The 20,689-nt window shown below is 32.7% G+C and overlaps 1 protein-coding gene across 2 annotated transcripts in view; it reads right to left on the bottom strand.

Annotated features, from left to right (window-relative positions):
- Nucleotides 1–1,521: 1,521 nt before the first annotated feature.
- LOC148606896 (uncharacterized) overlaps nt 1,522–20,689 on the bottom strand; it is a 28,733-nt gene continuing 9,565 nt past the window's right edge. For both annotated transcript variants that reach the window (XM_088545439.1, XM_088545440.1), the window contains one exon: nt 1,522–5,714. In XM_088545439.1, the coding sequence (XP_088401565.1) occupies nt 3,605–5,701 (2,097 nt within the window). In that variant the 5' untranslated portion in view covers nt 5,702–5,714 and the 3' untranslated portion in view covers nt 1,522–3,604. The remainder of the gene's footprint in view (nt 5,715–20,689) is intronic.

Raw genomic sequence — 20,689 nt, 5'->3', positions numbered from 1 at the left:
TTATACCCTTCTAAATCTTCTATTAGATATTATACAATAGTTTTTAAAATATCCAAACTCATTTGATAGGTCAAAAACAAAAACAACAAAAAAAGTATAGGCTACATAACCAAATTACATTTCAATAACATTGTAATCGCTCACCATATAAATATATTATTTTTTTTATTTTGACCACATTTAGAAATTTATCGTCGTATTCATTTCGATATTTATAATTTCATGCAGATGATTTGCTAAAACATCGTTCATTTGAATGACTCTTACCTATACGCTGTAATCCAACTACTCTTGCTTACTTTTAGTCATGTAAGTAGTTAATTTTTAAGTTATTTTTAAAGGTTTTAAATTTATGTTTTGCAACACATTTTTCTGCAAAAGAAAATAAGCCTTTTAAGAGGGCGTCCACGCAAAAAGCAGACAGTTGGTGGCACATGAAAATTTCGTTTTTATAAAATTTTCATATTTTTCATATTACAAATGCATCTTTTCTCGAAGTTAAATGTTGGTTTTATATTAACTGCAACAATTAAAAAGTAATCAAGGGAACCAAGTTATAGCGGTAATGTAATCCAAGGACAAAGACCAGACATGGAAAACAGATATACACAACAAAGAACATAAAGTCACTTAAATCATACATACAAAGTAACAAAAGTAAATGAGCAACTCGGACTCCACTAAAAACTGGGAGCATGGACCAGGTGCACCGGTAGGGTAAGCGTCCTCTGCTTTTCTAGAAACACCCGCCGAGTTGCTCATGAAAAGTCAAGTCCGGGGTAGACAACGAGGAAAGGAAAAACTATGACCTGTTGAATAAATCAATTTTCATGGTGCAGATTAATACACCATAACGATCCATGAATTCGTGATAACTTCTGTAGTGATGACTTCAATCTTGTAGCAACATAATCCTGTTCCAGAAGCCTAGTTGTTAGTTAGAGTTCTAGCGCGATACAAAAAGTCTGCGTAGTTTCGACAAGCTCTGGCGTAACGTATGAGTTGTGATATGAACACTCCATACGCAGGTGCCGAAGGGATGTTGCCACAGATGAAAGAAAAGTTGACAATTCTGAATGAAAAGTCATCACATTAATCTTAAAGTTTGGTCAATAGTTTTCCTTTACCATCGATTTCTAAGTGTAGGTCAAGATATGAGGCTGACTTCACAGTGTCTGGAGTATCCTTTATCTCAAGTTCTTTTGGGTAGATTCGATGTATCAAATCCCCGAAATTTGGATTGTTTAAAGATAATACGTCATCTATATAGCGGAAACTGAGATTGAAGGATCTAGCCAAATAATATTCTTTCTTTCTGATCAGATCAGCTATAAAGTCAGCCTCATAAGAGTGAAGGAATAGATAAAAAGTGAAGGATTAGATAAAGTTAAAGAGATATAACTTAAAATGAAATTCATTGAAAAGGGTGATAACGCTTTCATTTTGTGTTAAATATCGTTGCTTTTTTAGGGAACTGAAAATCTTTTTTCTGAGTCATTCATCGTCAATTTAAAGAAAGTATTTGTACTATGGGACATGTATATGATATAAACATTATATTGACACAAACAATTCCATTAGATAAATCTTACCATGTGCCATGCATACTACAGGAACTGCCTGGTTTCTAAATGGGCAATCTCTTAAATCATTTCTACAAAGATTCTCTTACAATTTATTTTATATAACAAGATTGATAACCATGTAAATACAATGCAACAAATACTGCACAACAAATGCCCAGATTCAGGATAGATTTTATATATTGCCTATAAGTGTTGTTGAAGGGGGTTCATTGAATTCTTTTCCTGATGTTGTGTGATAAAGCAGTTCTGAAATGTAAATGAAAAAAGAGATATTACGACTTTAATCTATTCCTAGTCTAAATTTCCATCTTGATCAAATGTTTGTTATGATAATTACAGTTGCACAAACATGCCAGTCACATAAGGTTGGTCTTGGAGAGTGAAATTACTTAGTGTGATTAAAACAGATGAAACAGACAATTAAACAGTTATAGAAACCTACAGGGAACTCAATTTTCCATTACATAGATTACGTCACAGATGAAAAGCACATAATTAAAGCGATTGTCAACACATACAGTAATAACATTAGTTTGAAGATGCAAACAATGAAAAGAGCATCTAACAGACGACACTTAAAATCATACTGTGATGTCCTTTGTGATAAAAGCATCGTGGCTCGTTTGTTTTGTCTTTCGGGTACAATTGCAATCTCATCTCCTACACAAACACTTGATTTCCTTTTTTTATATTCAGATATAAAACAAAAACGTACTTTTATAAATGCAATTCAATATTGCATACATGATACAAAAAAGCACAATGATACCATGAGGAGCTTAATATAACTTTACATGTTACAGGCATATTCTCACATTATAAACTTTTATTTTACTAATCATGACCTAAATTCAATTACCTAGGGAACGACTTTGGACATGTTTTGAAACACTACGATGTTTTTAGCAAAAGTCGCAATTAAGTGTTTATAAATAGAAAGGAATTCACTACTAGCAAAGTTTACGTTGTTAGAGCAGAACAATGATGAAAACAAAATGAATTTACGTTATGATATAGGTGTGATATAAACACACCTTTTGTATTACACTGATCATTTAAGTCCACTCCACTGTCATAACAAAATATCACTTTCGTGGTTAATTACATTATTTTCTTTCACAACAAACATACTGATCAATTAAACATAAAACGCACGATTATCTTCTTTAAACGAAAGAATTGCTAACGTCTTAATGTGACGTCATATTTCATGTCTTGTGGTATACATGTATAACATTAAGCGATATTACATTTTTTCTTTTGAAATATATTTACTTTTCTAATGTTAATTAATGCATGTATAAGTTTAATTTTACATTCAAATACACCTGTAAAAACTTGCGTCGCCTGACTCATTGTCTCATTATCAAATCTATATACATTGAGCATAACAAAAAGCATGATAAAGAAATTTCTTTGAAAAGCATAAACATTTGCAAGAAGTAAATTTGTCAAATTCAAAAAAAAAATGATAATAAGGATGTTATAAAGTCTGAATATATCCAGGAAATACCATTTATGTCGAGTTTCAGTATTTTTTAGTACGTGCTGAAATACTAATGATTGTCATCTGGTGTTGTTTAGTTCGATTAATATAAACAAAACCATGTAGCTATCTTCGTAAGGTTCACTCCATTTATCTTACGAAATAAAATGGTTCAGTATTTTCTTCCGTGTTCTTCTTGTTCAAAACACAAAGCTCCTAAGTCATGAACAATAATTGGTATGAACGATTAACGAAAGAAATGAAATTATAATTTGCAATTACCTTTTTGTAGCACCTTCGTGTAGCAAATGCCAAAAATAAAACATTATCAGCCCGAGCTCGGTAGATTGTAAACGCCTACTTTACTATTTCTATGCACATTTTCCATCAATTGAACTTTGCTGTGTAAATGTTCTAATCTTTAAGCGTATTGCTTGAAAAGAGGTGAAAACCTTAATTGAAGGGGTTTCTTTTTTTTGTCCGGCAACAGCTATCGACATAATGCTGGGCAAGCCAATTTATGTATGCAAAATCATATCAGAGTGTTAACACTTAAATCAATGACACTTTGCATGTACGAAACTGTAACAAAAAGAATTAAAATTGACGGATTTTCCATAATGTCTGATGCTTTGTTTCTGTATTCATCTTTATCAATAAGGAAAAAACCCGTCTGGTTACTCTCATCGTTATAAGTCGTTAACACTTCAGTTGGTAAAGATCTCTGAGACGCTTTATTAGTGTAAACTGGAGTGGGATCCGGAAAAGGAGTGGTCCTTCGTTTGACGGGTTGGTAAGTCAATGGGCATTGTTTTGGTGAATTTTCTATCACGTCAAAAGCGCTCCGAGGTTGCATATCTCGTACTTTTGCTTTTTTGAACTGAACTTCATTACAGTCAGATGCATCGAGAACTATAATTTTTCTCTTTTTACCGTAACCAGTAAATATCCAGCACAAAAATTGCCGGATATTAGAGGTGTCGACACTAGAAGACCCCACTTTCGTGCCAGTTACAACTGCTGTCGTTTCATTATCAAATTTATATGATGCCAAACATATGTACTCTATAAATCCAAAGGCATCTGGACATGTAATAGTTCGAACATCAAATTGCTGAGAATTAATATTACTATCGTAATATATACAACCGTCACATCGGTTCTTTTCACGGAAATACAAACCTCTTTCATGATTTCGAAATTCATTCGCCAATTCACAATTTACGCTTTTAACGTATGATGGGTCGACAACAGTTATATAAGGTACGGACATAAACTGCCTCGTACCTCCAATTTGAATATCTTCCTTGAAATTCAAGGGATTGCATGCTTGATCCTTTACTCTGTGGAGAGGGAACATAGGCCAGTTTATCCGACTGCCTAAACGGAATTGTCGAACTGTTTCCGAAGTGTAAAATGTTTCCATGCATGTGAACTTAGGATAGCAACCATTTTCAAAAGTATGCAACAAAATCGATTTGTGCTTTCCTGAAACATTATTAAACAAACATTGAAACCGTCCTACATTTGGAAAATTAATTTCGTAGTTGGTTATATTTACATACTGCATATGATTTGAGGATCGGAAGTCCTGATTATATAATCCCCAAACTCGGCGAAGATATTCTGGGAATGCACAAGCTCTGTCTGCTTGGCACTGTCCGCATGTACGTTTACAATGTTCCTTCATGTCTGTGTCACAAACTCGCTCGTCTGAACATCCTTCAAATTCGTTTTCGCAAACAGAATGTATTGTTTTCCTATCAAACCTTATGGAAAGTAAATTTTTAGAATCTTGTGGTTGCCCTTCAGAATTTCCAGGATCACAAACTAAATCCATGAATAAGTATGCATGTTTAATATCATCCAAAGGTTTTTCCATTCGAAAACACAAAGCATGGTCTGGATCTGGACGCAAGACGAGAAACTGGTACACGCCTAACTGCCAGGTGGCAACACAATCAACATGATGCCTGAGCCTTAGTTTCATACTTTTTAGACTATTATGAATACAATCAGGATGTTTAAAATCAAACGTTATTCCATCACCAGGTTCACATTCACTTTCAATTCTAGGACTAAGCATTTTATTTGAACATAAAACACCAGAGTCTTCGGACCTTATTTCTAGATTGTATCCTCCTGAAAATGGACAGTTGATCGATGGTGTTTTGCCAAAAGATGTGGAAGAAATAAGTAACCAATTATTTAAACTTATTCTGTTACACAAATCGTCTAAAGGCATTTGAACAATTTCTGATGTCATTAATTGAAGCACAGTCGATGATCTGAATACAAACTGCATACACAGGTAAGAAGAAGGTGAATATTCTGCAGATCTTATCTCATGTTTAACTACGTATTTATTGTTTCCCTTGTCTTTATAACACTGTCTTGAGTAGTGTTGACACCTGGCACCGGCATACTGACAGTACTTAGCTTGCATAATAGAGGGTTTAATGTAAGCCGTGAGTGTTCCACCTTCTTCATTTTTCATTGTCCATACATCTAAATGATTTATAAAGCGAGGGAACTGACAAGTAGACAAAACGTTTGATATCATCCAAAAGTTTAGAACTACTTGAAAAGCTTTATGTACAGCGTTGTATACCTGTTGTGATGTTGCCATGGTTTTCTGACAGCTGAAAGACAAAATATGAAACGTCTTAGATTATATATGATCAATTTTTGTTTAACCCAGGTAATATTTAAAACTGAAAGGCAAGACCACATTTTACTTAAGTTCTCGGAGTATGTAATATATTTTTCGTATGATTTGAAACTCCAAACATAATAAACTTAGATATTTCAGCGTTTATTTTGTACTTCACTGAACATCATATTGATTTCTTTATTAGAAAAGTTACATGCTGATATGACACCCAAAGACAAAGCATTAAGTATCAATAACCATTTTCGTTATATTATTGCACTAGTTAGTGAGTGACAAGATTTAGTGACAGTCGCTAATTTATCTATCTTATTATTTGTCTCGAAAAAACGATAGTGACTGGCACTGAATTGCTGAAACGTCAGTTAGTGAAAGACGTAACCATTAAAAAAAAGCAAAAGAAAAAAGTGATGCTGCAATATTGAATGGAAATATTTTCTTTAATCTTCACTCAATGTATAAGGATATAAAGAGGATTAGATAAGTCGTAAACAGATTAACTTATAAGTTTGAGCGTCAAAATTAATGTCAAATAAAAGGACATTGTGACCTGGTCAGGCCTAATACTAATTTCACATTATTGTTTGGTTTCAATACATTTTGTTGCTGTTTGATATTCTATCTCAGGATACTCATACCGACAGTTTTCTATGACAACGTTCAGTCAAATTGTCTGTGGCACATCCAATAAATAGAAGAACGTGTTCGCTTTGGAACTTTCGTAACTTGCATCATGTAATTAGAAATAGGATTAAAGGAGACATGACACAAAAAATTATTTTTTTCAATTTTTGTTTTATTTGATTTATTAAACCTAAAGTATATCATAAAAAGGCCCATTGTAGTCACTAATGTCGTTTAATTGAAGTCAAATTGATTCAAAGTCGACAATGACCTAAGCCATACGAATTTTAATTAGCCACGTGGTCACGTGACCGTGCTACGTCATTGGTTCTCTATACATAGATCGAGTGGTTGATATGCATGGGGCTTCTTCACTGTTTACATGATTTCTACAACTGAGAGTGAAAATAATGAAAGTTTTGGTTTGCCAGCGAATATATACTTACAGTTGTATCAATTTAAACAACTTCGAGACGAAAATGATAAACAATGACAGAAATATTTAACTTACATGTGTGAAGACTAGAATCGACATAGAGAAGAAACCACTTCTTTTTTAAGATTACATAGAAATATCTCATTGTGTTCTGTCATGTCCGATTGAACTTTTTACATAAAGTAAATAAAATTCACATTCTAATATTAAAATGGTTCCGATCTCGATCTTCAATGAAAATATTGATTTCTCCCCATTTTACAGAAAGTTACTCCTGACAAGTGTACCAGTACCCCGCAAGTTCAGCAATAGGATAATACGAACATGCTTATTTTTATAGGTGTTTAATGCTTTTATTTTAGAACCCATAAAGGTTTCGTGCTGAAGCTTCCTCGTGTTCTAAATCTACTTTTGCTAATATTAAATATTTTAACTTACCTAGAAAAAAATATTGATTGTACCAGAAATTTTTCCTTAAACTGACCAAGGGTCGCCTATTATAAATTGTATATTGTGTCAAATTCTCCATGTAAATTGTTTTATTTCAAATTTCGTAAGACAAAAGAAATGCAATTATATTTCAATCATCGAAGTCATACACCTGCGTCGACACCTGTGTCAAGAGGCTCCGAACCATGTAAAGACAAAAGAAGCCGCCCGAGCTTTCTCTTGACCATAATTAAGTTTACCGGGCTTGTTAATTGATGTAACCTAGCAGCAAAGAAAGAACGATACAAATAGTGTAACTATTTTATATGCACCCCCCTGTTCAAGTCCTAAAAGCATTGAGCAAAGTAGTTGTGTTTTCGCCACGCGGGGATGTATGCCTAACGAAAATGAAAAGCTGACAGAAAACAAGAAGAACTTCTCATATGTAAACACGGTTATGGGACTCATACACAGACTGGACCACTCTGCATTACATACAAGCTATTTGTGAAGATTTATTTTTTTTCGGGCACGTGTATACATTTTCAATGTACCCAAACAGAGATATAGTACCAATGACGTAGCACGAAATGGCCCTGTTTTAAATGTTATGGTTTATGTAATTTTATCAAGAGGAGCTATCAAACTGTTCTCCCGTCATAGTTGTATTATTCCATATAAATGTTTATGTTGGGTAGATGTTCTCTTCAGGTTTTCGTAGAAATGTCCCATATGAAACTAATATTCAAATAATCGTTTACCTTTGTGGAATTGAAATATATAATATTTTGGTTTTCTTTTTTTTTTTTTTTGTAAATTATTTACACGATAGGGTATTAAATTTTTATCACAAATCTGGTCACGCATTCTCTTTAAGTCATGTACTAACACATGAAAAACGTTATGATTTTAAATGTTATTCTACATTTGATCTGTTCTATATAAAACTTAAATCTTCTTTTGCAATTCAATCTTATTTATTTCTAACAATGCATGTTTCATAATCGACTGCATTGAATACATTTAGCAATCAGTTCTGCAATGAACATATTTATCATCCTCTATAAGTTCTTCGTGAAATCATAATATAATATTATATAGTGTTAATCCTGTCATTGATATTCTTGTTCAGTGATTCCGTGCTGATAATTATTCTTTGTTATTCTCATCTTTACTTTGTTTCACATGTTTTCGCTTATGAATATTTACTGAACACAACATAACCTTGTCTCATTAATTCAATTTACACTTCAGACGCCAGTCAACCATTAAAGTAGGCTAGCGTAGTAAATCCCTAGGCCACACACATCAATTACCTGTTTTTGTGATATTTTTTTAAATTACAAGGAAAATAAAAAGGATTTCTGTGAACCATACACAGTCCTGATTGGCCTTCTATGTCTTAAAAGACAGGTGTGATTACTCTGCTGATTTTTTTCTTCTGTTAAAACAATGCAGTCCAACCTTATGGATATACTTCTCATGATAGTGATCGAAATTTTCTCTGTAGATGACGACCTATGAAAACAAATTGTAACTACCGTTCATGAGTATTTTTATCAGTGAATGATCAATTTGTATTACCCCTATTACAAGCGTAATCGGGAAACATAGGTGATTCGAAAAACTTTCCCCTTAGTGACATTCTTATGCTGGATTTAGAGAGATCACGTAAATATATATATATATATATATATATATGTGTGTGTATATATCATATCATACCTCAATTCATACCATTCAGCAAGAGTCTCTTTTTTTGTTAATAAATCTAGCTTATAATTTTCACAAAATGGTAATAGTGTTAAATGGTTATAGTGTTCAGAGTTTGAATAATTCTTGGTTAAGAAAAAAAAACATGTCACCAATAACATGATAACATAACAATGAAATAGTTGTGTATGTGGACAAAAGTACTTGTAGTAGTACAAGTTCTCAGTATATATTAGTTTAACCCCTTCTGACTAATATTTTAGTAGGATAAATACATAATGAAAGGTCACACCTTCTTGTTAAATAGGAAACCTTTGTTGAGAAACACTAAAACAATTATTCCTTGCCTCATCATAACTTGTATTGAATTACTTATGATTCAATTATACAACAAACATTCACTCAATTGCTTTTACATAATAATATCTACTCATCGATTTACATTCATCGAAACAGCAACATTTCTCTAAGCCACGATTATCGTGTTATGCAAATGAATTATTGAATGGTTTATTTATTCCTAATAGAAGATTTAATAGTGTTAAGCGCTGCTTTAACTTTGATATTCTTGATCAGAGTGTTAGACGAAAATGAGCAGAGAAATTTGATTTCATTCATCCAAATTACTGCTTTCTTTTTATATACTAATAAATCGAGAAAACTGACCGAGGGTTGCTACAGATTAAATATTGTGATCAGTACTGTTCTGGCGAATTTTCAGTCATCTTTTAGAGATTTACAGAATGTTCAGCTTGTAACGCCTTGCTTCCGGGGTTTTTCATGTAGTGTGCTAAAAGCTTCACAAAGTAAATTGTTACCTCAGTCGACAAAAAATAAACAAAACAACAACAACAACAACAACAACAAAACAACAAAACAAAACAAAACAAAACAAAAATAAAACAAATATACCCTCAAAAATGTTATCAAAATGCTCGAATTATTTATCGAAAACATATTTGTACAGTATGATGGGCGCTTTGTTCAACAAACAGTCGGCATTCAAATGGGAACAAATTGTGTTCCTCTACTTGCTGACCTATTCCTTCAATCTTATGAGGATGATTTTATAGCTGATCTGATCCAAAAGAAGGGTTGTCGATTAGATCCTTTAATGTCAGTTTAATGTCAGTTTAATGTCAGTTTCCGCTATATAGATGACGTATTTTCGTAATAAAAAATCCTAGTTTGGAAGATTTGATACATCGCATTTACTCCAAGAACTTTTGATAAAGGAAACTACAGACACTGTGAAGTCAGTCTCATATCTTTATCTACACTAAGAGATTAATGGTAGATGAAAACTGTTGACAAAACTTTACGCGATGACTTTTTATTTCGTATTGCCAACTTCCATTTCATCAGTGGCAACATCCCTTCAGCACTTGCGTTTGGAGTTTTCATATCATAACTCGTACATTATGTCAAAGCTTGCCTTAATTATGCAGACGTTTTGTATCGCGCTAGATTTCGTACAAATTAGGCTCCTGGAACAAGATTATGATGCTACAAAATTGAAGTCATCACTACTGAAGTTTTATGGTCGTCATCATGACGTTGATCGTTACGTACATCTGCACCATGAAAAAAGATTTGTTTAACGTGTCATAGTTTTCCTTTCCTCTTTCGTCTATCCCGGACTTGATATTTTATAAGCAACTCGGCGGGTGTTTCTAGAAAAGCTGAGGACACTTACCCTACCGGGAACCTGGTCCAAGATTCCAACTTTCAGTGGAGTCCAAGTTACTCATTTACTTTTGTTACTCTGTATGCATTATTTTGGTTATTGTACGTTTTTTGTTGTGTTTGTCTGTTTTGCCATGTCTGGTCTTTGTCCCTGGATTACATTCTTTTGATTCCCGCCAGAATCTTGGTTCCTTTGATTACTCATTCACATCTTTTGATATGATGCGGTTGTCGATTCCCCAACTTTTCCTTTTTCTATTACAAGCAAACAAATATATATATATATATGTGTGTGTGTGTGTGTGTGTGTGTGTGTGTGTGTGTGTGTGTGTGTGTGTGTGTGTGTGTGTGTGTGTGTGTGTGTGTGTGTGTGTGTGTGATTGAAGTTGTCATGTGCCGTGTCTTTTCTTTCAATAACATCACACAATGTTACGAAGTACGTAATTTAATTTGCATTATAAAGTTCTCCGAGCAATAAAATACCAATTATTTGCTCAACTGGATATAAATAATTATTATTGATGATTGATTTTTTGTCCTTTAGTATAGCATCAATTTGATCAATTCAAATTATGGAAATGAATTATTTAATGAATCATAAAGTCTTTCAACAAAATTATTGCAAATAACCGTGATTTTTTTCCAAAGGACTTTCGTTCCAGACTGCACTGATTGGGTCTAATCACCGTTTTATTGCGACCCACGTTTTGATTGAAAAAAGTAAGCCTAAACGCGAAAACGAAAATGAAATAAGTTAGATAAATTCAAGTTTTGTATTTTCATTCACAAGGATTACATAAAAAATGTTATTATTTGAGCATGTATTTAAAAAGCTTCTATGGTTCACACCATGTTAAGATAAAAGAGCCTCCAATGCTGTATATCAAAAAATTTTCATGGAGACATTGTGTATATTACAGCACAAGTCTCGTCAATTTACTTAGTTAAACTTAAATTGAGAGCTTCTTCTTGTTGTATCGTATTTGTCTACTTCTTGGTCGAAGAAAAAACGTTCAAAAGCTTTTAATTTTGATTGCTTGGACATGTTCGTATATTTCGTCTTTTTTAACCAATCTTTGTAAATGTTTTCTAGATAGTCAACGGCATGTTTACTATAGTGATGTTATCATTAGAAATACATTATTTTTTGTACTTGTTCAACCTTATCTCTTACTTTTGTTTTGTACAATACTATATTATTTCAGATAACTTTAGATTTTTTACAGTTCCTGTTCAATATGGGTTGTGCGCACTTTTCCTTAATACTATCTTTGTAATTTGGAACTCTTAATCAATTAATATCCCATATTTCTACAATTTAGTGTCATTGAAGCTATGACTCGTCTTTGTTTGACCACTACTTTTTATACATGTAGTTACTTTACTCTAAAACTTTAAGTACATTTTGCATTTTGTTCTCATGATTTTGGTCCAGCTGTCAGTATATACATGTAATACAGATCAAGGTCAAAAATATTTTATCAAATGTATCAATATTGACTTTTACATTGTTTCCTACGCTTTTACTTCTACTTACTAGTTTGTCTTAATCCAGGGATGCTTCTTTCTGTCGTGCAATTTTTTAACATTAATTGCTCATTAGCGAGAGATTTTAACATCGAAGTAAGAATTCATACACCAGGATATGTCTACGATTTTTTTGCAAACGATATTGTAAAATCCATCTTCGACTGACATGTATTTTTCACCTTTTGCAAGAACTAAGGATTTCATTCTTCTTTATAGAAGTTTTAGGACCAGACTAGACAAAATATTTCCTAATATACATTAATATCCCTCCCAAGTTATTACATATATATACACGGTAAATCACTTGGCATAGAAAGTACACTAAGCGTCTTTGTAAGGAAGGCGTATTGCCGTCTCTTCCAATTTGTCAACAATTATTAAACAAATTTCTCTTTGTGAAGAACAAATATCCCAAAGGAACAATTTACTTTTCGCTTCTCAATAAACTAATTCTGTGATGGAAAATGTGCTATAGTTTCGATCTCTCGACGCTGTAGCAAGGAGAAGCTGCCTCACAGTAATGCTGTGGCTTCTGAAGGGAATGTTTGGTTATAAGGACCTTCTTAATAAATTGGTTGTAGAGTATACGTATCCGGAAGACGCGCATAAGACTATTTCACAAACTAGTCTATAGAATTAAAGCACATTTACAAATTATCTTAATTGAAAGGTTTGCTTATGACTAAACTAGGTCTTTATTATACATGTTTCTTAACCTAATGGCGGAGCCAGCGTCTACGCATCCGTATAGAAGTAACTTCCATTAAACTACCAAGTAGAAGAGTTCTAAATGTGGGATATGAGGAAATACGTCTGTTTTCCAATGGTTGAAAAATACTCAGTTTCTTTTAAAATAATGAGTTATGATTGTTTTTCTGTACATTGTTTTTTTTTGCTGATGTGACCGCTAATTTACCGATTATGACAATAGCATGCAAATACTATTTAATCACCACTGGTATTTTCACGTCGCATTGGTAGAGGGAGGTTTAGCGCTGTAAAACCTAGAGCTAACCCTTCATTTCGTTTGAAATGCCTGTACCAAGTCAGGACCATTTCGGTACCAGGTGCTCCGGTGGTGAAATATCTATTTAGGCAGATTTATTTTTGGACTTGACTTGATTATGGATCGGATAAGTGTTCGGTAATTTTGTTGTTACCCGTATTATGTACAAATAGCATAGAATTATAAAGAAACAACTTAATTAATTCTCTTCGATTTTTGTTTTGTTTTTGACTCATTGCAAGAGTCATTAAATTTGTTTTTGACTCATTTCAAGAGTCAAGAAATATAATATGGCCCACTAATTGAATAATTGATTTTACGGTGGCGCTGTACTATTTTTGTGTTGACGTCTGATATTGTTGGCATTTTTTTTTAAATTGATACTAGTAAGCAAAACTTATGATGATGTTTGTGTTGTATCTCTGTATTTTAAGTTAACAAAACACAGTGTTGTTGAATACAATATGTAGTTCTTTGTACCATTCATCATCAAAATGATCGTTTTTAGATCAGATTTTATCTTTATATGTTTTTATTTATTAAGAAAACTGTCATCGTCCGTAAAAGACTGGAAATCAATAAAATTGACTAATTTTGTCTATCGAGATCAAAAAAATTCATGGAAGTGATGAAGTTTCAATACATCTCTGAATATGACATTAGAACATGGGTCATCTGTTTTGTACTTCTTACTAGTTGAAACCTACACATATGAAATCCTACAACTGTGAAATTAAGCAAAATCAATTGTCAGTCTTACCGTACGGTTACTATCTTAACAACAAAATATGCCAGTATGGGTTTAATTAAAACATAATTAGACGTGGCTCGTTCAAATGACACCGGACTCTTTACTTCAGAGCGTCACGCTACATCTTGATGTCTTGTCAGAGATTTTACAATAATCTCGTGATGAGCGAGATTAAAAGCAATATGCCGATTGAAGTATTGAGAACTAACATGCAGTCTTATTACAAGTGGTGTGGGTAGAATTTTTTTAAATCGTGGATTCTGTAACTAATATTTTTTTAGTTCGGGCAGTAATGAACTACAAAAACGATAGAGCAAGACGCAACTTCAGGTAAATCTGACATGCAACGTAGTGTCGTCAACTTCTGCGAAGAAAATTGCAACAGTTTGAATGAGTAATTTTTATAAATATATGAATAGTTAAATGAACAATGAACAGACGCGCGGTGATATAACAATGTTTTTGGCATTTGAACGTGTTCATGTTATGTTTATTAACGGTTAATGCAACCCCATAACAGTTATTAGAATTGAAACTACCACTTATTGAACTAACAACACGCGGTGGTACTTTGATAGGGAATTTTGTATTTAATAACCTTATCCGATATACTGCCCCAAGGCATGTCCGGCAGTTCCTTGCAAGGCAGAAGAGCCAACTTACACTTTATTTCGTCTGGGACGATTGTGAAACTTTATTTCTAAAGTGTTAAATTCGTGTGACTTTTTTCCCACCTACTTCCTACTTACCGAAAAAAATACTGCTATGAATCTCCTTTGGTTCTCATAACTGTCCAGACAAAGCCTATAATACGATATTATACTTCTATAATGGCTTACAGCATGGGATCAAGATAAAATCAATGATATGTTTAAGTCCCCTATGACTTCCAAAGACTGAATATTAAGATTAAATGTCAATTTAGAAATAATAGTGAATTTTCAAATCAGCAATTTTCTGTACTATAAATGTCATGCCAAAGGAATCAATTCATACATCAAAATTTAAACAATTATTGAAAAGCAATGGTATTGCCTACGGCCAGAATTGGTTTAAGCCATAGTATGTGACTCTACTGGGATTTCTTATGGTTAGACTTTTAGACTACATTGATGAATTGTCAGACTGTCGACGTAAAAAGTGACTGTTATATTTCAAATTTTATTTTCTTTGGAATGATAGCGCAAAAATTGTTATAAAGGGAAATAACAAAATTACCAAACTGATAAAACATTGGCAGTACTCAAAGCATATAGTCAAAGGAAAAGTCGGTATTTTAAATGGAAATATCAAGGTAAAAATCAGAGGTTCACGGTAATAACACTACATATACCAAATCTGACAGACAATGCATTTGAATATCTTCTATTTGAATTTTCCTTTAATCTCGACAAAGAAAAGAAATACTTATATCTCAAGAAGGGAACAAAATAGTTATTTATATAGACAGTAGTCATTTATTTTTCCTTTTAAGAAGAATTTTAAGAAAGAAAGATGGTGACACAACTGAATTATTCTCACCTATTTTTGCATTCAACACACCATGAAAGATCTCAGGACAACAATAATAATTATAGTTTACTACATACCATTTTCCATGTTGGATGGTGCATCAACACGAGACCCAGATCAAGCCCAAGAGCATGCTCGAGGGCTGATATGGGTTGAGGATTGATGCAAGGGACGATATGGAAAAAATGCGATGTCATAATCTTTTATCACATGTTAAAACACACGTGATGTCTTCAAGGCATTTTTATTTTTTAACCAATTATTTGATTTATAATCAGAACGTTACTTTCTTTGCATATGAACTTACCATTGTCGCCGGTCAGATATCGCTGACGTTGCCTATAAAGACGGGCCAATAAACAGTTATCTGCCCGATCTTATAATTAACAACAATGTTTCAACAAAATTGGACAATAGTCTTATAATCTTCAGATTGAAACTTAAATGTAATAGCAGCAATCAGAAGATCTAAACATTATATACAGAATCTGTAAATAGAGTGATAGAAAGGGAGCAATACTGATTCAATAATTTATGAAAAACGTTCCCTGTTGTAATCTAAACCATTGTTTGTAATTGATCTCCTGGACAAATAAATGTTACTAGATGGCAGCAATATAACGGGTAATTGTATAATATCAGAATGTTCTACACTCTAATTATAACAAGAGAAGGGTTTTGTACAATGGGTAAATATCTGAATCGATTAACACTTTGGCCAATTATCGTGCATCGTTTTCTTTCTCCCAATATATCATAAAGACCTTATAAATCAAGTAATCAACTGCCAAAATTCATATTTTGTTTAGTTTAATAAACGTTTTGAATCACTTGGAGTATAGGTAAATTGTTGATATTGTCTTTGCAACCGTATGAAGAACGTTTTGCGAATTATTAATACGTTTCCTCATTTTCTTCTCTTTCTCTGCAATCCTTAATTGAAAATTCATTTCAATGCAATTTCTTTTATTTACTTGAAAGTGACATCGAGGATTTGACATGAATCTCAATTGATTTCATTTTTGTTATGGAATCATTTTTCAGTATTAATGTGCCTGAGAATTATTTAACTTACTGAACACACATTGAACATTATTACGGGATTTTCTTATTATTATACACTCTTCACCTGTTATCCTGTGTTCGCACACATATGTTCTCATCACAAAATGATTCAATGGCTTCCAGGATTTAGTATAACATCTTTGGTAAGATGATAGATTTAAGTATAGAATATATGACAAGAGCTTTAACCATAATCCGGCATCAAGTTTGGTTTTTACTGTCTTAATTCTGAGAATGTTATTTCAAAAGCAACTTTTAAATCTTGTTTATTCTTAATATGAAAATCAGCAATGCTTACGTCGGTCTAGCCATATAATTCTGTCCGAGGTTTGTTCGAACGTTATTTATATGCATGTCATCCTGTTAATGTCATTTGCAGTAACCCTTTCATTGACAGAATTGAAAAATGATTTTCAGAGACAATCACGCATATTTAGACTAACGCAATTTATTCAGACGGAAAGACTTGTCCGCTAAACTCTTAGATGCAACAGAATATGTCGTTATCAATTGTCATGCATTAGTGAGTAAATTATCACCACAATTCTTTGACAAATTTTACAATAAATAATGATGGTAAACAGAATTTTGTAATATTATTCTATGTTTGATTGTAGTCAGTGATTAAAAAAGTACCGTCGGTGAGTTAATTTCTGGATATGTTTCCTCTCATTTTATATTCAAAACTTTTTGTACACATTTCATAGGAGAAATTGATTCTCCTTCAGCATATTCTTTATTTCAACGTTTTCTCTCTATAATAAAATTAAGACTATACAATTAAAAGTGCAGTATAAGCAAACTAGAATAAAAAAAAAACGTTTACGTTAATACATTTCGTCAATAATAATGCATATTTAGGTTTTTAAATTGGGCAGTAACAACATATTCCGTGGATATTTTGTTTCATTTGTTGTATAATAGATATTTTCGTAAAAAATTACCGGGAAGTATGTATTTCAGCTAACTGAGAAATGTAAACTAACAAAATAACGTTCAAACTTTCATATCAACGGCTTTTACTTCTCACATGTGTAAGATCTAAAAATCGGGAAAGAAAATTAAAATACAAAAGTTCAATTAGGTTATATATGTGTCTTTTTCACACTTTGAAAAAGTTCGCTTTTTATAACAATAAATTATTTCCCTATACTTATTATTTTTTCTAGCCTAGCTTTGCATGATTTGTCTGCGACACATCAAAATACAACCACATTGCCTGAACATTGAAAAATAAAAACAAAGACGGATTCATACACAATGTAAGAAACAGTGTGAAATGCACTTACGTATAAAAACTAAAGATAAGAAAAACAAGACATCACACAAAAACTTTAAGCACTAGCAATTTAGCTTTAGGAGTGCCACCAAGTGCTGTGTTTTAGAAGGGTAAACATGTCCTTCCCCAGCGACACCTTTCAAATTGCAAGTGAGTAAAATCCGGTAAAAGTTTTGCTTTAATAATGTATCTGTGGCACACTGTCATAAAAAGGTCCTATAAATACAATGCATCGATTCTTAATTGGGTGAAATGAGTCACGCAACTTTCAAATTATATTCCATGGAAAAAAAATGTAGACCATTGTGGCAAAACGCATAATTATTTTCCGGTAACAGTTGTTCAACAAGTAGTTAAAGTGTTTATAAACAACATCGGAGAAAGGCAAACAAAGCGAAATTTTTTCGAAGATCTAAACGAACCCATTTAACATCTCCTATTGTAAGAGAGGCACCAAGACACTGTTATAGCAATAACTTTTGCAATACGTACAGCCCTGGAAATAAAGTGAGTTTTGTGCGGAATTAGTCTGAAATACACTTGAGTTGGCCTTTTATTGTGATTGTAGACCTATGAAACAACAACACTTTGTACCCAATTGTCCGTGTAATGAAAGTTAATGAACATCTTTATTTGCATACAGAGACTGCAAATACATTAAAATGCTGTACTAGAAGTCCAGATTAGAATCCAACTGAGCAAATGTGGGATATTTTTGGTCATTAGGTGCAAGAAGAAGCGGCGTAAATTCGAACATTAGCGGATGCTATTTAAATTGCACCGGGAATGACAAGAAAATTTGTTGTTGGGATGTAGATATGATGGTACGCTGAGGTCGTCCTAGCTGGGAGAAGATGCACACAAAATCATTTTTTCTAATGAAAATAACAAAAGCCGCAATGTCGACATATTTAACATTCATAGACCGTTTTGCAAATTAGATTTGAATCCATCAAACTAATTTCTATAGTTTGCATTCACCCATTCTGCCATACGTATGCACTACCAAATGTTACAGGCTGTTGTTTGTAAACTTTGCAGACTTCGAAGGCGCAACTTGAAATATTATCGTTATTTAGCAAGCAAGGAATGGTTATTGTTGTTAAATAGGAACAATTGCGACGAAGAAGAAAAGAAGAATCATCTTAAAACGATTTTATTATGTGGGAGACGCCCGTTTAAAAATCCTATCGTAAGATATGTTCGTCTCCTATCCACTCAATTGTTTATTAAATATTTGCAGCAAATGCCAAACTTAATTGCTATACCTATGAGACTTTATGTTAAATCTTGCTGTTTGAAGTGTGTGTGAAAGAGTAATCAAGGGAAGAAAGACTTAAGAAAAAAATCAAAAGAATGTAATCCAGGGACAAAGACCAGACATATAAAACAGACACACACAACAAAGAACATAAAATAACCAAAATAATACGTACAGAGTAACACAAGTAAATGAATAATTTGGACTCCATTAAAAACTTGGAGCATGAACCAGGTGCATCGGTAGGGTAAGCGTCCTCTCCTTTTTTAGAAAAACCGCCACGAATTGTTCATAAAAAGACAAGTCCAGGAAAACGAAAGAGGAAAGGAAAACTATGACACGTTGAACAAATCAGTTTGCATGGTGCAGATAGATACACCGTAACGATCAATGAGTTCATGATGACAACCATAAAACTTCAGCAGTGATAACTTTAATCTTGTAGCAATATAACCCTGCTCCAAGATCCTAATTGTAAGAAGTTTAGTGTGCACGATGGCATGTTCTTTGTAAAATACATATTTGGTCGTGCTTTGGTAAAATGTGTTTGATAATATCACATTTGGTTTATTTTTATATATGGAAAAGAGAAGAACATGCAAATGGGACGTTTGAATACACATATAATACGTTATATTAATGGAATTTAAAAACATAGGTTATATCTATAATTGTTGTGTACACTAATTCAAGTATTGATAATAGTAATAAATAAAATGAATTAATTTATTCTTTTCTGGAATCGGTGGTTGTACAAAGGTCACTTGGTTATGGTGCGCTAAACAGGTCATTATAGTCATGCCAAATGTATACACGAGCTATCATACCACATTTTTTTCGCCAATAAAAAATAGATCTTTTCTCCAAAATAATTCTTTCGGTGAACGTTTTTTTTTCAATAATCTTTTCAAAAAATTAAAATGAAAGTCTAGTGCTTAATAATGACAGACTGTGTGTTTGATCAATTAAGTATTGATTAGTAAATTCCATAATATCAGTTTCAGTGATGAACAAAAGGATTAGCATATGCCACAAATTAATACGTGAATTTTTCAGGATTCATAAAATTAAAATTCAAAGAAAAATGTAAATTATGTATAGATCGTTAAAAACCAACAAGTAAAAATTGGGAGTAGGTTTGCTTTATCATCGAGGAATAGGTTTACACTAAACAGTTCATGCGTTTAGACGCTTTCATGACCAGACCTTCTCTACTTTGAAAACAGTACTACTAAAATGCATGTATGTTGTTACAGTCATATTTACCCGAAGTATTAAGTAACACCCCAGCTAAAAATCATGCTAATATTGGGAATATATCACATTTTATGGTATTTGTACGATTCTTACAAAGATTGCTACTTACAAACAAGGAACTTAAACGCTTAACCTTGAGGTTAATATTTTTAACATGATATGGCATATTTTGTATAGTAAAGCGGCGACTTCCATTCTTCAATTAATTTTATTCATATGTGAGCAATAAGAACACACTTTTTATGGACTAGAAATGTTCCACAATGCTTGTGATTATATAAACCTCAAGAATATCCCACCTTTAGATTTACTTCATCATGAAGTGTTTGTGTTGTCTCCTAATAAACATGACATTCCCTTCAAAATCAAAATAGGAGTTTTTAGAATTTTAAGTTCT

The sequence above is a fragment of the Perna viridis genome, chromosome 9 (assembly GCF_037379345.1).
Source record: "Perna viridis isolate PV_CMFRI_1.1 ecotype Kerala chromosome 9, ASM3737934v1, whole genome shotgun sequence".
In the NCBI taxonomy this organism is placed as follows: domain Eukaryota; kingdom Metazoa; phylum Mollusca; class Bivalvia; order Mytilida; family Mytilidae; genus Perna; species Perna viridis.
Note: the sequence above shows the minus strand (reverse complement) of the source record. Positions and strands in the feature narration are given on the sequence as shown.